The 18060-nt window shown below is 50.7% G+C and overlaps 1 protein-coding gene and 1 long non-coding RNA gene across 3 annotated transcripts in view; one reads left to right on the plus strand and one right to left on the minus strand.

The window, feature by feature from the left end:
• The window catches only part of Rab11fip4 (RAB11 family interacting protein 4 (class II)), a 106996-nt gene that overhangs the window by 14225 nt on the left and 74711 nt on the right, over positions 1–18060 (plus strand). For both annotated transcript variants that reach the window (XM_006533403.2, NM_175543.3), the window contains exons 2-3: positions 14384–14471; positions 15222–15310. In XM_006533403.2, coding sequence (XP_006533466.1) covers positions 14384–14471; positions 15222–15310 — 177 coding nt within the window. The remainder of the gene's footprint in view (positions 1–14383; positions 14472–15221; positions 15311–18060) is intronic.
• Positions 1834–17918, minus strand: Rab11fip4os1 (RAB11 family interacting protein 4 (class II), opposite strand 1). The gene is made up of 3 exons (NR_003283.1): positions 17655–17918; positions 10590–10651; positions 1834–3694 (listed from the first exon to the last, which is right to left on the minus strand). It is a non-coding gene; the product is annotated as an RAB11 family interacting protein 4 (class II), opposite strand 1 (long non-coding RNA).

An 18060-nucleotide genomic window follows, 5' to 3' on the forward strand; every position in this document is an offset into this window, starting at 1 on the left:
AGACAGGGCCCTCAGCAAAGGCCATCCCTGCCACTCCCTGCCTGGCAGAGTCTAGCGCTGCTCAGCCCGGTTCCTTCCCAGGGGGAGGATTCCGTAGGATTTACTGGGAACTGAACACTCAGGTTCCAGAGGTTCCCTGCTGGCTGCCAGGCTGAGCAGATCTGCGCTGGGATTTAGAACTGGCCTGTGCCCTCAGCCCAGAGGGCCCACGTCTGAACGCTTGCCTCTCTCCTGACCTGGAAGACCTAAGGCTTGTCTCGTGGCTTGTCACCTCCACACCAGGCAGTCTGCAGCTCCGTCTTCTCTGGTACCCGGAACCTTCTTGCTTTTACCCTTCCCGCTCTGCCGCAGCCTCCAGTCCGCATGCCCGCTTTGGGAAAGGAGACCTGAATTATGAATCAAGGCCTGAATCATGTATGAGGACTCTTGCCCTATTTGGTGTTGCAGTACCTGCCGGGGAAGGGTTTGCATCTGCAGAGAGCCCTTGGTAGAACAGACCTGAACTTTTTCTAGTCCCTAAGGAACTTCCCCAGCCGGCTTCATTGCCTCCGGCTATGGAGGAAAAAGGCAGCCACAAAGAGGCAGCCCTGGGCCTGACCCTGGTCCCCTGCTCTGGCCAGGGCTGTAAGAGAGCTGCAGCCATTTTGGGGAGTCCAAAGCTGCTTCTTCACTTAGGACGTTGCTTGAGGACAGAGCTCACCTAGGTTCCGCCCTTCTGAGGCGCGTGTCAGGTACAGTCTGGGAGGAAGCATCCCTAAGAGGCTCTGGCAGCAGGGGATGGGCAGGTGGATTGTGTGTCCTCACTAAGGACCGGAAACCCCTCTCACCCAGATTCTGTCTCTGCTGCCAACATGGCCGACTTAGTGTCATGTGCAAAGCAGCACAGCAGTAAAGGGCAGCGCCCAGGACGTGAGGAATCCTGGTCCTTCGGAAGTCAGAGGGAAGCTTCATGAGCAGGGACAGGGGGTGGGGGAGCCAGTGGAAGCTGACAGGCCTGTGTGTCTCAGACTGACTGATCTGAGAGGGCTGTGTGTGTGTACATATGTGTGTATGTATATGTGTATGTACATGTGTGTGTTTGTGTCTGTACTTTTGTATAGGTGTGTGTGTACGCACGCGCCCACACACACACACACACACACACACACACACACACACATGCTCATGTTAAACCCGACTGTCACATATTCCGGATCCTTTCTCTGTCACTCCTCACTTCTCTTTCTTTCTCTAAGCTGATTAACTAGAACATTGCTGTCACAGAGAAGAGCAGTAAAGGACCTGAGGACACATTTCAGTTTACAACTGAGGACGCTAGGCAGACTGAACCTGCCACACTTGCTGCAGCTCTTGTTACTCCTGGCAGTGTACAATTAGGACTTCTGTAAGAAGTGGAAGAGAGGGCTGGAGGGATGGCTCAGTGGTTAAGAGCACTGACTGCTCTTCCAGAGGTCCTGAGTTCAAATCCCACAACCACATGGTGGCTCACAACCATCTGTTGGGGATCCGATGCCCTCTTCTGGTGTGTCTGAAGACAGCTACAGTGTACTCATATACATAAAATAAATTAAAAATTCTGAAAAAAAAGTAGAAGAGAATTAAAAATTCCCGAAGAACATTTATATACACATCCAGAAAGAAAATCTGCAACATCTTAAGTCTCTTGATTATTTTTTCAAAAAAAAAAAAAAATGTTGAGACAGGGTTTCTCTGTGTAGCCCTGGCTGTCCAACGAACACCCTCAGTAGACCAAGGTGGCCTCAAACTCTTAGAGATCCACCTGACTCTGTCTCCCTCCCAAGTGCTGGGATTAAAACTGTGTGCCACCACTGCCCAGTTTGAACACTGTGTTTATTCTTTGTGAAGTTCATGTGATGTATTCTGATTATTTTTACCTCCCCTCCCCTGACTCCTCCCAGATCCACTCAACTATGTGCCCTCTTTTTAAAATTTAAAAGTCTAATTTGTGCTACCCAAATACCCTTAGGTGGGGCCACCTCCTGCAGTGTTATCCCCTCACCAGGGGTCACACGCTTAAAGCCGGCTGCCCCTCTCCTGGCTGCCTTCAATTGCAAGGCTTGTCTCCGTCTCCAAGCTGGGATTTGTCGAGCATGAGCAAGTCTCTCGCATGCTGTCACAACCACGTGAGTTCATACATGCACCGGCCCTGTTGTGTGCAGAAAATGCTCTCTCCCTATGGTCACCCAGCGCCTCTGGCTCTTACAAGCCTCTACTCCCTCTTCTGAAATGTGTGAGCCTTGGGAGGATGGGTTGTGATACAGATGATCCAGTTAGGGCTCAGCACTCCACATTCTTCTATTCTCTACTCCTTAGCCAGTCCTGGGTCTCTGTGTTAATTGCCATTTGCTGCAAAAGATGAGGGCCAAGAGATTCACTAATCTAAGGGTACAGCCGTAGGTCGTTAGCAGTGGATTCAGTACTTCATTACACCTGACGCTCATTGTTGAGGCTAGGCTGGCTGGCCTGTCTCCTCCCTGGCACCGGATTACAGGCACACACTGCCACACCTGGCTGAGAGAAGGCTTTTCGTTGTGGTCATTCTGGGGATGGAACGGCAATTGTGCATGTTAAGTGTATGCTCAGCCTCTTGAGAACCACTTTTCCTGTGATAGACCTTGAGACTCCTAGACCTTGAGACTCCTAGAGACTGTGGCAAGGGGCTCAACCTTCCTGGGCACAGCTTGCTTCATGGACAGAACTAGGCTGGTAGCCCTCATTGTTTCAGGGCAGGCATGATGGATGGATGGATGGGCCAGCTTAATCTTTGCTTTCTTCATTGGTTTGAGATATCTTCTTGGTAACTCCAGCAGGGCCTGATTACTGAATCCATTACAGGACAGATAGGTTTCTGGAAATCGGCCCTGTGCTGGTTTGAAGGATACTGGCTCCCATAGGCTCATATGTTGGGATGCTTGGTCCCCAGTTGGCAGCACTGTTTGGGAAGGATTAGGACATGTGACTCTTGTTGAAGGAGGTGTAAAGCCCACAACAATCCCAGTTAACTCTCTCGGTCTCATGCTTGTGGATCAAGATGTGAGCTCGTGGCTGCGGCTCCAGTACCTGCTTATCAAGTGCCATGTTCCCCATCATGATGGTCGTGAACTCACTCTCTGAAATTGTGAGCCCCAAATAAACTCTAAGTTGCCTTGGTCATGCTGTCTTATCACCACAATACAGAAATACCTAAGGCAGGCCCCTTTGGTCGATGGGCTGGTGGGGGCAGGTCCTTTGCCTGGCCTGTGGGCACTGAGGTTCCACTCAGGACCCCTGTGGAATTTCAAGAGAACAGAAACTGTCTGGTGAGCAGGACACCATTCCCCCAGTAGCCTTCCTAGGGGCCTGCCTGATTCCCACAGGATTCTTAATAAGCCACTGCTCAAATCAATAGCTTTCAAGTCCAAAATTCTCCTTGGTCTCCATGGTTACAGTGCAAGTTGGCCTTTGCATCCTGGTCATTTCACAGGAGAAAACCCCAGGCTCAAGGGGGCTACAGTTTGTTTGTGTCTGGGTGGGTGGTGAGGCTATGGTCCTCTCCCAGGACCTGTAACCTTTCCTTCATCGTGTGGAGGAGCGGCACCAGGGCTTCTGGCTGGAGCTGCCTTAATTTGTTTTGCCTCGGAAGCTAAAACGTGATTCCCCAGAGGCTGTGAGGTCTTCAGCCCAATTGCAGCTTCTGAGGAAGAGAGGAAGGCATTTCATTTGAGTGTGGGAGAAACCCCAGTAAAGTTCTAGGATGAACAGTGCCCCTCCAGCAGCCCCAAGAATCAGCCAGGCATGGTGGCGCACGCACTCGGGAGGCAGAGGCAGGTGGATTTCTGAGTTCGAGGCCAGCCTGGTCTACAAAGTGAGTTCCAGGACAGCCAGGGCTACACAGAGAAACCCTGTCTTGAAAAACAAAAAACAACAACAAAAACCCAAAAGAATCAACAGTGTCCACAGAGGCCCTGACACTGGGCTGGAGGATACCAGAGACCACTTGCCCACGGTGTGACCCCTAGTGTGCCCCTCCCTTGGGGAAGCATTGTCCAAGTGTCCTTCTTCCCCCTTACAGGCTGAGCTCCCTGGCCCACAGCCAGGAAACAGTTCCCAGGGGTGCGCCCTGCCTTGCCCTCATTAATTCTTAATCTTCCTAAACCTTAAAAAAACCAAAGCAAGTAGCATGCATAGATTGGACCTGGCTTCAGAATTCAGGACTGGGCCATCAATGTCAACTAGAACTCTGCTAGTCCAAGGATGGCTGGGATTGGCCTGGTGCTAGGAGCAGTTAGAAAGGCAGGCTCAAGAGGGAGGGCCAGGGGATGTAGCTCAGTTGGTAGAATGTTTGTCTATCATGCACAAAGCTCTGATTCCCTGCACTTCATGGAGACAGGCATAAACAGTGTACAGTAACAGGCAGCACTAATCCCAAACACGCTACAGGTAGACACAAGATAAGGAGTTCAAGGCCAACCTGGGCTACCTGAGACCCTGCCTCAAAATAAATAAATAAAAACAAAAATAAAAAATGAGAAAGGAAAGGAAAAGAAAAAGGGAAAGACCGAAAAGCAGCCTTGCAAAGTGAGAACCTCCACCCAACTGATTGGTCGAGAGTCTCCCAGTCTCTGTCCTGTCAGTAGCTCAGAGTAGGGGTATCCATGTCTTTCCTCCCCACTGAGAGAACAGGGCGGTGGTGGCTGTGCCTTTGAGCTATCATGTACCCCGATGTACCCTGGGCCTCAAACTCATCTGCCCGCACCCTGTGGACCTCAGCACACCTGGGGGCTGGTGTTGGCTGAGTGACCGAGAGAAGAAGCTGTGTTTGTGGCCTTCCCTGAAGCAGGTCACTGAAGCCATAGGACAAAACCTTGTCCCTCACAGTCAGCCAGAGCCACCCGTGTCCTCTTGGTGGAGACAAGTTCCCTCTTCTGCCACGGCTGCCCTTGCAGACCGGTCTGTGTCATCAGTGAGACAATGGAAGACTGGCCGGGAGGGCCTTGTGTCTGAGAGTCCAGGGGACCTGGATTTGTGATCAGGCAGACATGCCACCCTGGCCGACCAAAACCTACCCGATGCCCCAGGTGCATTGGTCACCATCTCCTTTTCTATAGAGATTCAGGAAATGACCCCTAGGTGTCAACCTGGCCTCCCTGTGTCTGTCACACCAGAAGCAAACTTCCTTCTTTCCATCCCCACATGGCCCTGGCTTCTCTTCTGGACTGGACTGGCCTCATTAAGCTCTACCTGTCTTCCCCCCCTATACCTTCCAGCACCTTCCTAAGTACAAACCTGGGTCCTTGAGCCCCTGCTAATCACTACCCTCACCCCCAGCAGAGGACATGGTGACTTCCTGGCCAGCTTCCCTGCCCTCTGTGTTCTCCAGCCACCAAAGCAGGTGCTGCACCCCCAACCAGCTGGTACCACTGCCGCCTGTCCTGAGCTCCTGTCCACCCCTCCCATGTCTTCTTGTTCTCTCCACCTTTTCTCTGCTCCCCGGTATTCCCCACAACTGAATGTTTGCTGTGTCCATCCTTTAGGTCCAGCACAGTCACATCCTCTGGCTGCCCCAGTGTGAAGTCCCCAGCCCTCTGGACTCTCCTTCCTTTAAATCTCCACCAACAGGACTCCAGAAACATCCAGGAGGTGACCTTATGGCCACTTCTGTCTTAATTACCCCTGAAATACTGTGAGCCTTCCCTTTTTTACTGTCCCCACCACCCTGCTGGGGTTCTTAAATGATCCAATTCCGTTTTTAAATTCAGCAGATTGAAAACTCTTGTGAGAGGAAACGGAAGGATTAGCCACCAGCCAATATGCAGCCGCCAGCCAGCACGCAGCAGAGCAGCGTCTGCTGAGAGCAGCCTCTGAGGAGAGCAGCTCAGGGAGTTGGGACAGTGTTACTTCTCTAGAGCCTGCGTGTTTCTAAATCCCAGCAGATAATGAGGTGGAATTCAGAGGCTGAGTCATTGGCCTTTGCTCACACCACTGGTGAACGGAAAAGGGGGGATTCCAGCCCAGCTCTGTCTACCACAGAGACCTGGGGTGACATACGGCCCAGACGTGTGGGCGGGTGATCAGTCACCTCCATGCTTTTATGCTCTTCCCAAGGCTATTTTTATTTTACTCCTAATGTACAGCAGGACATCTGTCCTTTCCCTGGGGACTTCCTGGGAGCTTGTCATTCTCCCCGTGGAGCTGAAGAAATGTTTGCTGAAGGCAGGGACAGAGGACAGCCTACTTCAGGGGCCACCCACACGCCTGTCATTTTCATTACTATTCAGACACTAAACAAAGCTCTCGTGGGTGGCCAGAGGGACTCTGCACTGTAGCAGCTCAGACTGATTAAGGGGCCGCTGGTGACACCTGGACATGCTGGATGGAGTCTTGAAAGGGCTCCAGCCACAGCTTAGCTGAGGCTACACTACCCAGGACGGGTGGCCTGGGCCATGGTGACAGGTCTCCTTTCATGGTATCTTACCCTAGCCAGAGACGTCCCAATAGTCCTTCTTCACCACCTTAGCTCTTGAAATTTCCTTCATCTTTTTCACCAACAAACCCTGGAAGGGGGAGGGGTGCTGTGTACACGCGCGTGTGCAGGGTTCAGCTCCTGTGAATAAGCAGGGAGGCCAGAGCAGGATGCCAGGTGGGTGTCCTGCTCTTCCTTATTCCTTTGAGGCAGGGTATCTCCCTGAACCTAGAGCTAGACTGGTTGCCAGCAGGCCCCAGTGATGCCCCTGTCTGCACTCCCAACAGCACTGGGGGTGCACATGCAAGCCATACCCAGCGTTTTACAACACGGTTGCTAGGCTCCAAGCTCAGGTCCATGAGTTGCAGTGGGTGCTCTTACCAGCCCAGGAGAGTTTTTCCATCAGGGACCCTCAGCTTTGGGAAGAAAAACCCATATATGGCTCAAATGCAGAGAAAAAAACCTGCCTGTGTGTGTGTGTGTGTGTGTGTGTGTGTGTGTGTGTGTGTGCTATGTTGAGAAAGCACAGCAGCTCAAAGGTAGCTTCCTAAAGTGGCTTGGAGGCATCACCCTTTGGGAAGATTCTTCCCCAGTGTCACCCAAGATGCATCCTCTCCAGGAAAAGAGGGTAGAGAACCTTTCATGACTGGCTCACCCCTCCCCCATCAGAACCCCTGCAGAGTTCTCTTCCTGTCTCATCTCAGTGAACCGAGGTTTAACAGACATTTGCCTAAAGCAAACTCAGGTTTGGCTCAGTCTGCTCTTTCTGGCCCTGACTGAGGTATCCTGTGCACCTGGTCAAACAGGGGTGGGTCAGGAGGAGAGGAGAGCAGCCATCAGGACCTGCTTCAGGTCTTGCCATTATTTGTGGACATTGGTTGAGTCCTCCACAGGGCCCTGTGCCTTAGAGGGAGACACTGGCTACTCTGGTTTTCATCTCTTCCCTAACCTCGTGTGTACCCCAAACAACCCTGGGGAGACACCCCAACTCTATAGACTCCCAAGGCTGCTGGTATTTAGTGTTATTCAGCGCTTCCATTTTTTTCCAAAAAGGGAAACTGAGGCATAAAGAAGAAGGTGCTCTCCAAGACTCCTGACCAAGTACCTTGATGGTGGAGCTGCAGGCAGGCCCCTCTGCCCATTCCTGCCAGAACCTGTTCCCCTCCAGCTCCCTCAAAGCAAGCACCTTTTCACCCAGCATCCTTGGCGAGCATGGTGCAACGTTCGTTATTCCTTGCTTAGTTATTGTCTTAGTTGATCCTGAGAGTCAGCACTGTAGATGTGTGAAAACCAGTCTTCTAGGGGTAATGTGACTGCACAGATTCCACTGTAGACACAGACCACAATGCCCTGAGCATCCCATGGGGTGCAGGCTTTGGGAGTGGTGATTAGGAACTGACACCAGACTCTTCAGCCTGGCCTAAGGTATGGGGACTGAGTGGTAGGACCCTCTTTGGAAACTCTTCCCTCTCTGTCTGCACCTGGCTCTGTGGGAACTCTTGCCTTGCTCCCCTCTCCGCCCTCCCTGAGAATCCCTCCCTGAGAATTAGCGGAGGTCAGTGGCTGCCTGCACCCTTTGTCTTCTGGATTTCAGAACACAGGCCTTATTGTGTGCCTGGGAAAGTGGATAAACAAGCAGCTGGGCCTTTGGCCCTGAGGCCCCAGAGGCCCCAGAGAAGAGTGAGAGCCCTCTGGGTGGGTGGCAGGGGGAAAGACTGGTCTGCAAAGAGAAGAGTCCCGGATGCTAAGGTGCTTCTGCCTCTGCCTCCTGACTCCTCTAATGTGGGGTGAGGCCAGAGGACTATGTGCTGTTTCTCTTGGCCAGTGCTTCTCAATCTTCCTAATGCTGCAACCCTTTAATGCCTCATGATGTGGTGAACCCCAACCATAATAAAATTATTTTCGTTGCAACTTCATAACTAATTATGCTACTGTTATGAATTGTAATGCAAATAGTTTTGGAGACAAAGGTTTGGCAGAGGGGTCTTGGCTAGGTTCACAGGTTGAGAACCACTCCTCTAGGCTGTTGAGAAGACTCTGAGGAAGAGGCCTGGAGATTGTGTTGTTAGGACAAAGCACTGCAGCCAGCCTCCTGTCTGCAAACCCAGGGTAACTGTGACTGTCCCCTCCTCCCACCTCCTGAGTACCGATCTGACAAGGATGCCACCACACCCAGTTCCTGCAGGGGATCTAACTCAGAGTGTCCCATTGCAGCTACACCCTAAGCCTCTGGGCCTCGGAGCTCAGGGCCAGCCCTCCAGCTTTGCTTCAGCTAGCCCAGGCACCAGCCTTTGCTGGAGTCCCCCTTCCCCAGCTTCTTTTGCCATTTGCTATCCCTATATCGCTCTCCTAGCCAGCTGCCGGCACCCTGGCCACAGGTCCAAGGACCCATGCTACCCAAATCAAAAAACCCCAACAAACCTTTGATGAAACATGGAAACAGCTGGGTCATCTTAGAGTCAGTAACTTTGTTACCATGTTTTCCAGTACACAATGTTACCATCTTTTCCATTTGTGTGGTGAATAATTTTGGATTGTGTTCTGGGCATCTTGAAGACTAGAAGACTCTAGGTCTCATTAGATATCTCAGGGAAATGTCAGCATAGTGTAGGTTTCTTTTTAATTAGGAAATTAGTCCAGTTAAGTTGAAGCCTAGCATCTCCGCTTGCCCGCTCTGTAAGCAGCTCTTCTAACGTAGCCAATTCCGTTCCCAAAGCTGGTGCCGGGCTCTTCATAGCTTCCCCATGGATGCACACCCACGGCCGGTCCACTGTCTCCTTAGTCAGCTGCTCAATTCTGAAATGATCTGTTTACTCCTGTCTGCAGCTCAGGACTTCAGTCAGCCTCACACAAGGGTCTCCAACCACTCCCCAGCTCCACCTTCTCAGGGTCCTGCCCTGCCCATTTCCCAGGGGCTCTTTTCCTAATTTCTCTCTCACCCCCTCTACCCCTCCTCTCTTCTCTGCCACCACTGCCACATACACATGACTGTGTGGCTGCTGCCACCACTCAGCTTTGGGACCTAAGCTTGCCTTGTGGGAGAGACAGACAGACAGACAGACAGACACACACACACACACACACACACACACACACACACACACAGAGGAAAAGGGAGAGAAAGAAATACCTAGGGCATTTTCCTTGTTTTTTTACTCAGGTGGGACCCCTCTCCAGCTTTGCATCAGAAAGGTTTCTTTTAGATTTAGAGCCCCCTCTCTCCCCATCTGCTGCACAGGAAATAGAAAGAAGGGTAAAGATAATCCCCCAAATTCAAGGTTTTGTTTTCCCTTTGTTCACCCTGTGGAGCCTTGGCTCTTTAGGTTCCTCACTTAGTGCTCCGGCTGTGGTCTGTGGGAGAGACAGGATGTGGGGTACTTGTGTAGCTCACCCAGAGCCAGGTGTCTTCTCAGGTTGGTTTTATTTGTGTTTGGGGAGGGGGTTGCTTTGAGGTCTCCCTATGTGGACTAGGCTGGCTGGATCTAGTGACCATCCTGTTGGGGGTTACTGCACATGCCACCACGCCCTTCTTCCCAGAGCTTTAATATTGGCATCTGAGTAACAGGCTCGAAGTCTACAGTCTGGATGATGCTAGTGGCCAATCTTTCTTTAGCAGTTCAATGTCTTTTAACTATTCTTTCCTTTACTATTCCAGTTCTTAAGCAAGGATTGTCTGTACTGGTGCAAAATTTCTTAGCTTTGTTTTTTTCTCTGGTCAGAGCAAGGCCTGGAACTTATTATAAGTGATCAAAATTATTTCAATAGCAATAGTTACTGGGGGTTGTCTGGGCTCAGCTGCCTCCTCATGGTTTTAGGACCTTAACCCCAAACATCTGAGCCTAGTGTATTGTCCTCATCTGTAAAATGGGAATAAGAATACTATTCAGGACCCAGAAGCCTGTGAACCTGGAATAAGTCTGTCTACAGCGTGATCAAACAGTGCCTGGCATAAAGGCAGTTGCTCTGCACTTACTTGATTCTTGGTAGGAAGGGCTAATGTTTATTCACTACCTCTAAGTGCTGAAAGCCTGAGATCTTAGAGACAAAGGGCTGCTTGACCTTCACTGGCTTGCCAGGCCTGTGTGGGGGAGGTCTGGGAGGCAGCTGGGCTTGGGAGAGATCTTACCAGTAAGCTGACCACAGCTGGCTCACAGCATCACAGCATCCTTCCATCAGAGACATGCGACTCTGGGGGATAGATGGAAGAAACCAGCCTGAAGAGAAGAGCAACAGAAATAGAAGGGGAAGCCTGGTAATTGAATGGTTCCCAATGCGAAAGATCAGCATCCCTCTGCCAGCAGAACCACCAGTTCCTCTGGCAGCATGCTGCTGGTCCAGCTGTGCGTGTCTCAGCTGTTCCATCACCCCTGCCAGCCCCGGGGCTTGCTCTCTCCTCTCATGGGAGCCAGAGGAGCCCGGGACTGCTGGCTCTCAGTGTTACCTGCTGTACTCCTTGGTGTGAGAGTGAGCCCCTGCCTCTTCCTGGAACTCAGCAGACCCAGCATCCTCTGAGACAGGATCTCTCTTGTAGCCTGACTTCAAATACAATCCTCCAGAATCTTTATATTCCTTTGACCATGTTAGGAAGTGAGGCCAGGGCTTGCACACACTCACAGAGCAGCACCTCAGCCAGATCTGTCTTCACACGTGGGATGTAGGGGCTTTGAGTCGGTATTCCTTGCACACAGGTGGCCCAGTAGAGGCCACTCACTTGCAGAGGGCAGGGAAGCAGTAGAAAGCAGTTGCTGGTACTATAGGGTCAGGAAGCTCCTGTTCAGTAGCTGCCAATGCTGGTGACTGCCTAAATGGCTCAATTTCCCTGAGCCTCGGTGTCCTCAAATGTAACATGGGACTGTTACAACAGCTGCTGTTTAAATAGCTCAAAATGAGTCCTGATGGTCTTGCAAGGATTTTTTTTTCCCACCCATTTTTACAAAATACTGATAGAGCCTTGTTTAAAAAACCACTGTGTCAGGTGATGGTGACACATGCCTTTAATCCCAGTACTTGGGAGGCAGAGGCAGGTGGATCTCTGAGTTCAAGGACAGCCTGGTCTACAGAGCTAGTTCCAGGACAGCCAAAGCTATATGGAGAAACCCTGCCTCAAAAAAACAAAACAAAACAAAACAAAACAGAACAAAAAACTCAAATCAAACCAAACAAAAAACCTAAATAAATGAGTAGATAGATAAGGTAGATAGATAGACCATTGCAACCACTGTTCTGGTCTTTATGGATGCTAATTGTATGTGATATAAGAATTTACTAATTATAGTTTCCACAAAGCTGTCTTAGTAGTATATCTAGCCACTACCCTGGGACCACCACCCTCCTGAGCTCAGTGGAGGTAGCTGAAGAGAAGTGAGTCACTGTAGTTGTAAGCTCTTAACTGCAGTCTGGATCACATCTCTGTCGACTGTATGAAGGTCCTTACAGCCTCACATCTCTGTCTGTCTGTCTGTCATCAGACACCCCAACCCCTACCTCTGAACTAGCTTTCTCTGGAAGCAGAGGATGGACAGCCTGCCCCAGTGATGTCCCCAGGTCCTAGGCATTAGGGATTACCAGTCTGGTAGATTATGGAACCCTGCTGTCCCTCAGAGTGTGTGAGGTCGGAGCTTCTCTTCAGGCCGTTGACACTCTGGAGTAGATGCCTTGGACTTGGCCTCAATTAAGGCATAGGCCTTGGCTTTGGAAAGGGCTGTAGGGGTAAGATCCTAGAGGCTGGGGGTTGGGGTTAGTATGTCCCAGGCCCTCCTTACATTCATAGGCTCTCTTAATAGCAGGGGAGGGGGCAGGAGGAGAGGATGGCCAGTGGAGCCATGGGTGAGCTCCCCGATAGTCTGCAGGTGGCACCTGGGCTGTACTATTCTCAGAAGCCCCATCATTGCCTGGCAGTGTCAGCAGCTTCCTTGGTAGTGGGGATGGGAGCAGGGCTGGCAGCTGCAATGTTGGGGATGCTCTGTCCAGGCCTGAGCTGGCAAAAAAACAAAAACAAAACAAAAAACTCTTCCCTGTTACCTGACATTCTACCACTCCATGGCAGCTGAGGGGAAGGACTGGGGCTTTCTCAGCTTTGGATAGTGCACAGCACTACGGGTCTCTCTGAACCTCAGCTATAGCATTCCCCTGAGAGTTGAGGATATCTGGAGCCGAGGGATGCGCTACTAGGTAGGCAGGTTCAGAAACATCTTAGGACGTTGCATAGCTCCTGGGTTATCCTTTGGATCCAGCAGAGCAGGAAAGCTGGAAAGAGGTACAAAGCCACAGCCACCATGCACAGGAGTGGAGAGTGGCCATGGTGGGAGTTGTGCTCCCCGAAGCCCACCAAGCCAGCCCGTGATGCTGACTGCTGCAGTGACGGGGACTAGGTGCCCGCTGCAGCTGCCATGTTGGACAAGCATCCTGTGGATGTGCAGGGAAGACAATGTGAGAGCAGATGAGTCTTCCACACCTGCCTGTGCTCTGGCACACGTGACAAGCAGAGCTGGAGGGAGGGCAGACCCGGCTGTAATGATGCCAAAGGCACAGCAGTGACAGATCTCTACCCTGCATGTGTGTCTGCAGCCCAGCCAGAGGGGATTCCAGAAAGAGCTTGCCCTTGCTTTCTGAATCTTTCCCCGAGGAAGATACACACAAGCGCTTGCTCCCCACCATGTAGGGCAAGCCAAAGTACCATTCCACCCAAGTACAACTCTCGGGGAACTATTGTGTTTATCGGGCTTACTTGCAGAACCTGGGTAACCCCAAAGCAGCTGTATCATCAAAAAAAAAAAAATTCTCGCTCTACCATGGACGACGGTTTCTGCAGATGGTCATGACTTGGGGGGAAGTTGCCTAAGGAGGTGCATGAGTATGGATGTGTGTACATGTGTGACTATGTGTGTGCGTGTTCATATATGTGTGACTATGCATGTGCATGTTCGTGTGACCGTGTGTAACTAACCAGTTACCACCATCAACACCAGGCAAATAGGAGGTGCACAGTGGACAGCTGTTGAATGAGTGAGTGAGTGAGTGAGTGAGTGAATGAATGAATGAGTGTTAGGAAGGGCCGCTACTAAGGTACAAGCTAACTTGGAAGAAATGTCAAGAAGCTAAAGTACATAGACTAGGGACCTAGCTCCTTAGTAATTTGCATACACAAGGCTGTGGGTTCAGTCCTCAGCATTGCATAAAGACTGGCGCAGTGATACATGCTTGCAGTCCCAGCATTCTGGAGGTGGAGGCAAAAGGCTCTGAAGTTCAAGGTTATCCTTGGCTACCTAACAACTTTGAAGCCAACCTGGGACAAATAAAATGCTGTTTCCACTAAAAAACCCAAAACCCAACCAACCAAACAACCAAACAAAAGTTGTTAGCCAGGCATGGCGGTGCATGCCTGTGATCTCAGCATTCAAAAGGCCGAGGCAGGAGAATTCAGTTTTAAGCTAGTCTGAGCTACATAGCCAGACCCTGTCTACAAAGTAGACAAACAGTGAACCTGGCAGCAGTGTTGGCTTTCAGTGTGCTGTCTTTGGAGAGGCTGTAGGAGCATGCTCTGCACCCTTGAGGCCTCTTTACTTTTTCTCACTTGAGCCTTTTTGTTTGTTTGTTTTGTTTTTTGAGACAGGGTTTCTCTGTGTAGCCCTGGCTGTCCTGGAACTCACTCTGTAGACCAGGCTGGCCTCAAACTCAGAAATCTGCCTGTCTCTGCCTCCCAAGTGCTGGGATTAAAGGCATGTGCCACCATCTCCCGGCCTCACTTGAGTCTTAATCAGAGAATGACATGATCCTAGAGGGAAAGACCACATTGGGAACACTGGTGTCCTTTTGACCTAGTTGGCGAGACCCACCCACCTCCATTCCACCTTCTGCCTGGTGCCCTGGGCCCTTGGGATGTCCAGGGTGCTTCAAGCATGTCCTCTTTCCTTCCCAAAGGTGGAAAAACTTGTGAAGTGTTTGGATCCCAATGACCTGGGGAGAATCAACTTCAAGGATTTTTGCCGCGGAGTATTCGCCATGAAAGGTGAGGTCCTTTTGGGAGCACTGTCCAGATAGGAGGCCAGCACACAGGGTACCAGAGCCCAGGGTGGGTCCCAGAAATGGGTTCTGTTCCTGGAGGGAGCTGGCTGCCATGTCTCTCTCCTCTTAGGGCTTCCTTATGTATTATCTGCCCTCTCTTCTCTGAGCCCTTCCTAACTCCTCCCTTTCTTTCCTCAATCCTCTCTCTCTCTTTTTTTCTTCCAAAATTCCAAAGGCAGTTTTAAGAACTCACAGAATACTCAGCTTTTCTGTCAAGTTCCCCCAAGCCCCCGAGGAAATGAAGCTGAGGAAGCCCAGGCGCCCCTAAGATTTTCTGGAGGCATTTGTTTGTTTGATTCTCTGTGCTGAGCAGGGGGTAGGAGCCTCCTGACCTCCTAAGAGTGGCCCTATCTAGGGCTGGGGGGTTGCTAGAGAACCTTGTGGGCGGCCCCTGTGCAGAGGGAAGTACCTTTTAGCCTGGTGCTTCCCTGCGTGCGCCCAGCATGCTTCTGTATATGTGAGTGTCTCCTCTCTTAGTCCCCGCTGCTGAGGTTCATCTCATGGAAGAAGTTCTTCTCATCAGGTGCCTTTCTGACACCTTGAGTGGGGCCCTGGACCAGGCCCATGCAGCTGGCTGTCTCCTCCCCTGCCACCCGTTCTTCCAGCTCTTCCCTCCAAGGCCCATTAGTCAGAAGAACAGCCTTATGGACTGAGGCTCAGACCACTCACTGCCCGTTTATCTGTCTGTCCACAGGGTGTGAGGAGCTGCTGAAGGACGTGCTGTCGGTGGAGAGCGCAGGGACCCTGCCATGTTCTCCAGACATCCCAGACTGTGTGGAGCAGGTAAGGGCCCCTGCCTCAGCGCCTGCTGCCTTCCGCCACCCTCTGCATTTGCACCTGGGCTCAGCTTTGGAAGGTCTGGAAGGACTGGGCTTTCCACTAATGATCTTCTGGCATCAAAGTCAAAAGACAGCTACAGGATTGCTGAGTAAGGTAGCACCTGCCTCTAATCGTAATCCTCAGGAGGCTGAGGCAGGGGGACTGCCACAGGTTTGAGGCCAGCCTGGGCCACATAGCAAGACTGTCTCAAAATAATCAAGAAAAGAAAAAAATATCACTTTGGAATCGGTACAGTGAAGCCCTTAGGAAGTCTAGTGTGTACACACACACACTAAATATGTAATTAATTTTTTTTAATTTTAAAGTTAGTTTTCATAACCCAGTCTCTAGCCCCTCCTTCCGTCTAGAGGTGGGGAGTTAGAGGGGCTGAGAGTCCCAAGTGTGATATTTCTGTGACCAGCACCATCATGGGGCACCTAGAAACACCCTAAGTCATCTCAGTGACATAAACTCGGGTGTGGGTACCAGGCAGTGGTTAGGCAGAAAAGCCACTCCTTTAGGGAAATAACAAGGCCTCCAGAGCTCTGTGCCTCTTTGCATCCTGCTGATGTGGTAAATGCCATGACCAGAACCAAGTTAGGGAGACCACAACCCAGTACCAGCAGTCGTTCAAGGCAGGGATCTGGAGGCAGGAAGTGAAGCCAAGGCCATGGAGGTACCCTGCTTGCTGGTGTGCTCTCTGCTTCTGTTGAGCTAGCTTGGGGACAGCTGCCCTGGACTGGACCCTCCACCATCAATAAATAATAAGCTGTCTCACAGTCGTGCCCACAGCTCAATCTGATGGAGGCAAATCTTCAGCCGAGGATGTCCATTCTTCCCAGGTGTGTCGGGCTGACAACCAAGAGCAGCCATCATAGAGACCACCTTCATTTTGTATTTGCATATATCCTTGGCTTTAGTTGACCTCTAGTCTCCCCACTCCCTCTGCTCCTCATACTCACAGAAAGGTTCCTAGTTACACGTGTTCCGTTATTGCCTCTGCCCATTTCCCTTAAGGCCTCTCTTGTCCCTCTCTAGTTTCCTGGCTTCTATACACATTAGCTTCCACATAAATGCACAGAGTGTGTGTGTGTGTGTGTGTGTGTGTGTGTGTGTGTGTGTGTGTGTGTGTTTTAATTTATTCTGCTGTTATCGCCAAATGATCTGTTTATAATGCATTGGACTGTTTGCAAGCACAGCTGTGTACCACAGAGACAGTTTAAGTTGCACTATCCACAGTCTCCAGGGAACCTTCCGGCTGGATGAGGACTCTTTTGGTTTCTCACCCAAGTCAGCTCCAAAACCCCTCTGGCTCTGGGTAGTCCCTCATCCTGAGGCCACCTCCCTGAGAAATGGAAGAAGGCTAGAGCCATAGTATTCTGCGTGGTGGTGTCCAACTGGGCTTCGGCAGGGAGGAAGCTATATGAGGTGTCTGGTAATGCTGAGGGTGGCCAAACAGACCGTGTCGGAGAAAGCTAAGGCACTATCAAGAGACAGAAGTGTATCAATTCAGTTGAAGATTGCAGTTATGCGGGCTGAGTATATCCTGGTGTTAGATTATTTACCTAGGTTCTCATAATTGAGCCTGATCAGATTGAGACATACTTGCAACAATGGTTCTCAACCTTCCTAGTACTAGGACCCTTTCCTCATGTTGTGGTGACACTCACATCCATGAGGTCATTTTATTGCTACTTTATAGCTGTAATTGTGTTACTGTTATGAATTGTCATGTAAATGCCTGATATACAGGATCTGATATGTGTCCCCAAAAGGGTCAGAACCCACAGGTAAGAAACACTGACTTAGAAGATTAGGAAAGGCCATTCAGGGTGGGTTGGGGAGGGTGTTTTCAGAGAGGGTTAACTAAAAGGAGATGTGCCCTGAATATACAGGCCCCGCCATCCTGTCAGACGGAATGAAAGGACAAGAAAGGGAAAAGTCGGTAGATCAGGTTCACCACCACCACCACCACCACCCTGCCCTTCCCCACCATGAGGTATGACGCTTCTACCACACATTCCTACTGCCGTGTTACTCTGTCTTACCTCAGTCTCCAAGCAATGGATCCCAGTGAGACTCTGAAACCATGAGCCAAGATAAGTTCGTCCTCCCTCCCTCCCTCCCTCCCTCCCTCCCTCCCTCTCTTCCTCGAGTCCTTCATTGACAACAGGACTAACACAAGATCTAGGGCAGGAACAGGACAGTGGGTTTTGTAAGGTGGGAACAGTAACGGATCTGGTCATTCAGAGATTCACCATCTGACGATGACTTAATTCTAATACAACAGGGTTTATTAAATACTGACCGGGGAGCTGGAGAGATGACTCAGAGGTTAAGAGCATTGGCTATTTCTCCAGACGTCCTGATTTCAATTCCCAGCAACCACATGGTGGCTCATAACTATCTATATTGAAGTCTTCTGGCTTGCAGGCATACATGTAGGCAGAATGCTGTATATATTATAAATAAATTAATTAAAAAAATATACTGGCCAAGACCATTCCTGAGACTCAAGCTCAGAGAATGGCCCCCGAATTCCATTAGTCAGGAGTTTATAAAGGCAAAACTCACGAGGCTACAAACTTCCTGCCTTTGTCCAACCAGGGGCAGGCATATATCCTGACGTACTTCCTGCCTATGTACCTCCTCCGCCTACCCATGATCAAGTGCATATCCTGTGCAGTTGGGGCAACCAAGCTTGTTTACAGAAG

This window comes from Mus musculus, chromosome 11 (assembly GCF_000001635.26).
Source record: "Mus musculus strain C57BL/6J chromosome 11, GRCm38.p6 C57BL/6J".
Taxonomy (NCBI): Eukaryota; Metazoa; Chordata; class Mammalia; order Rodentia; family Muridae; genus Mus; species Mus musculus.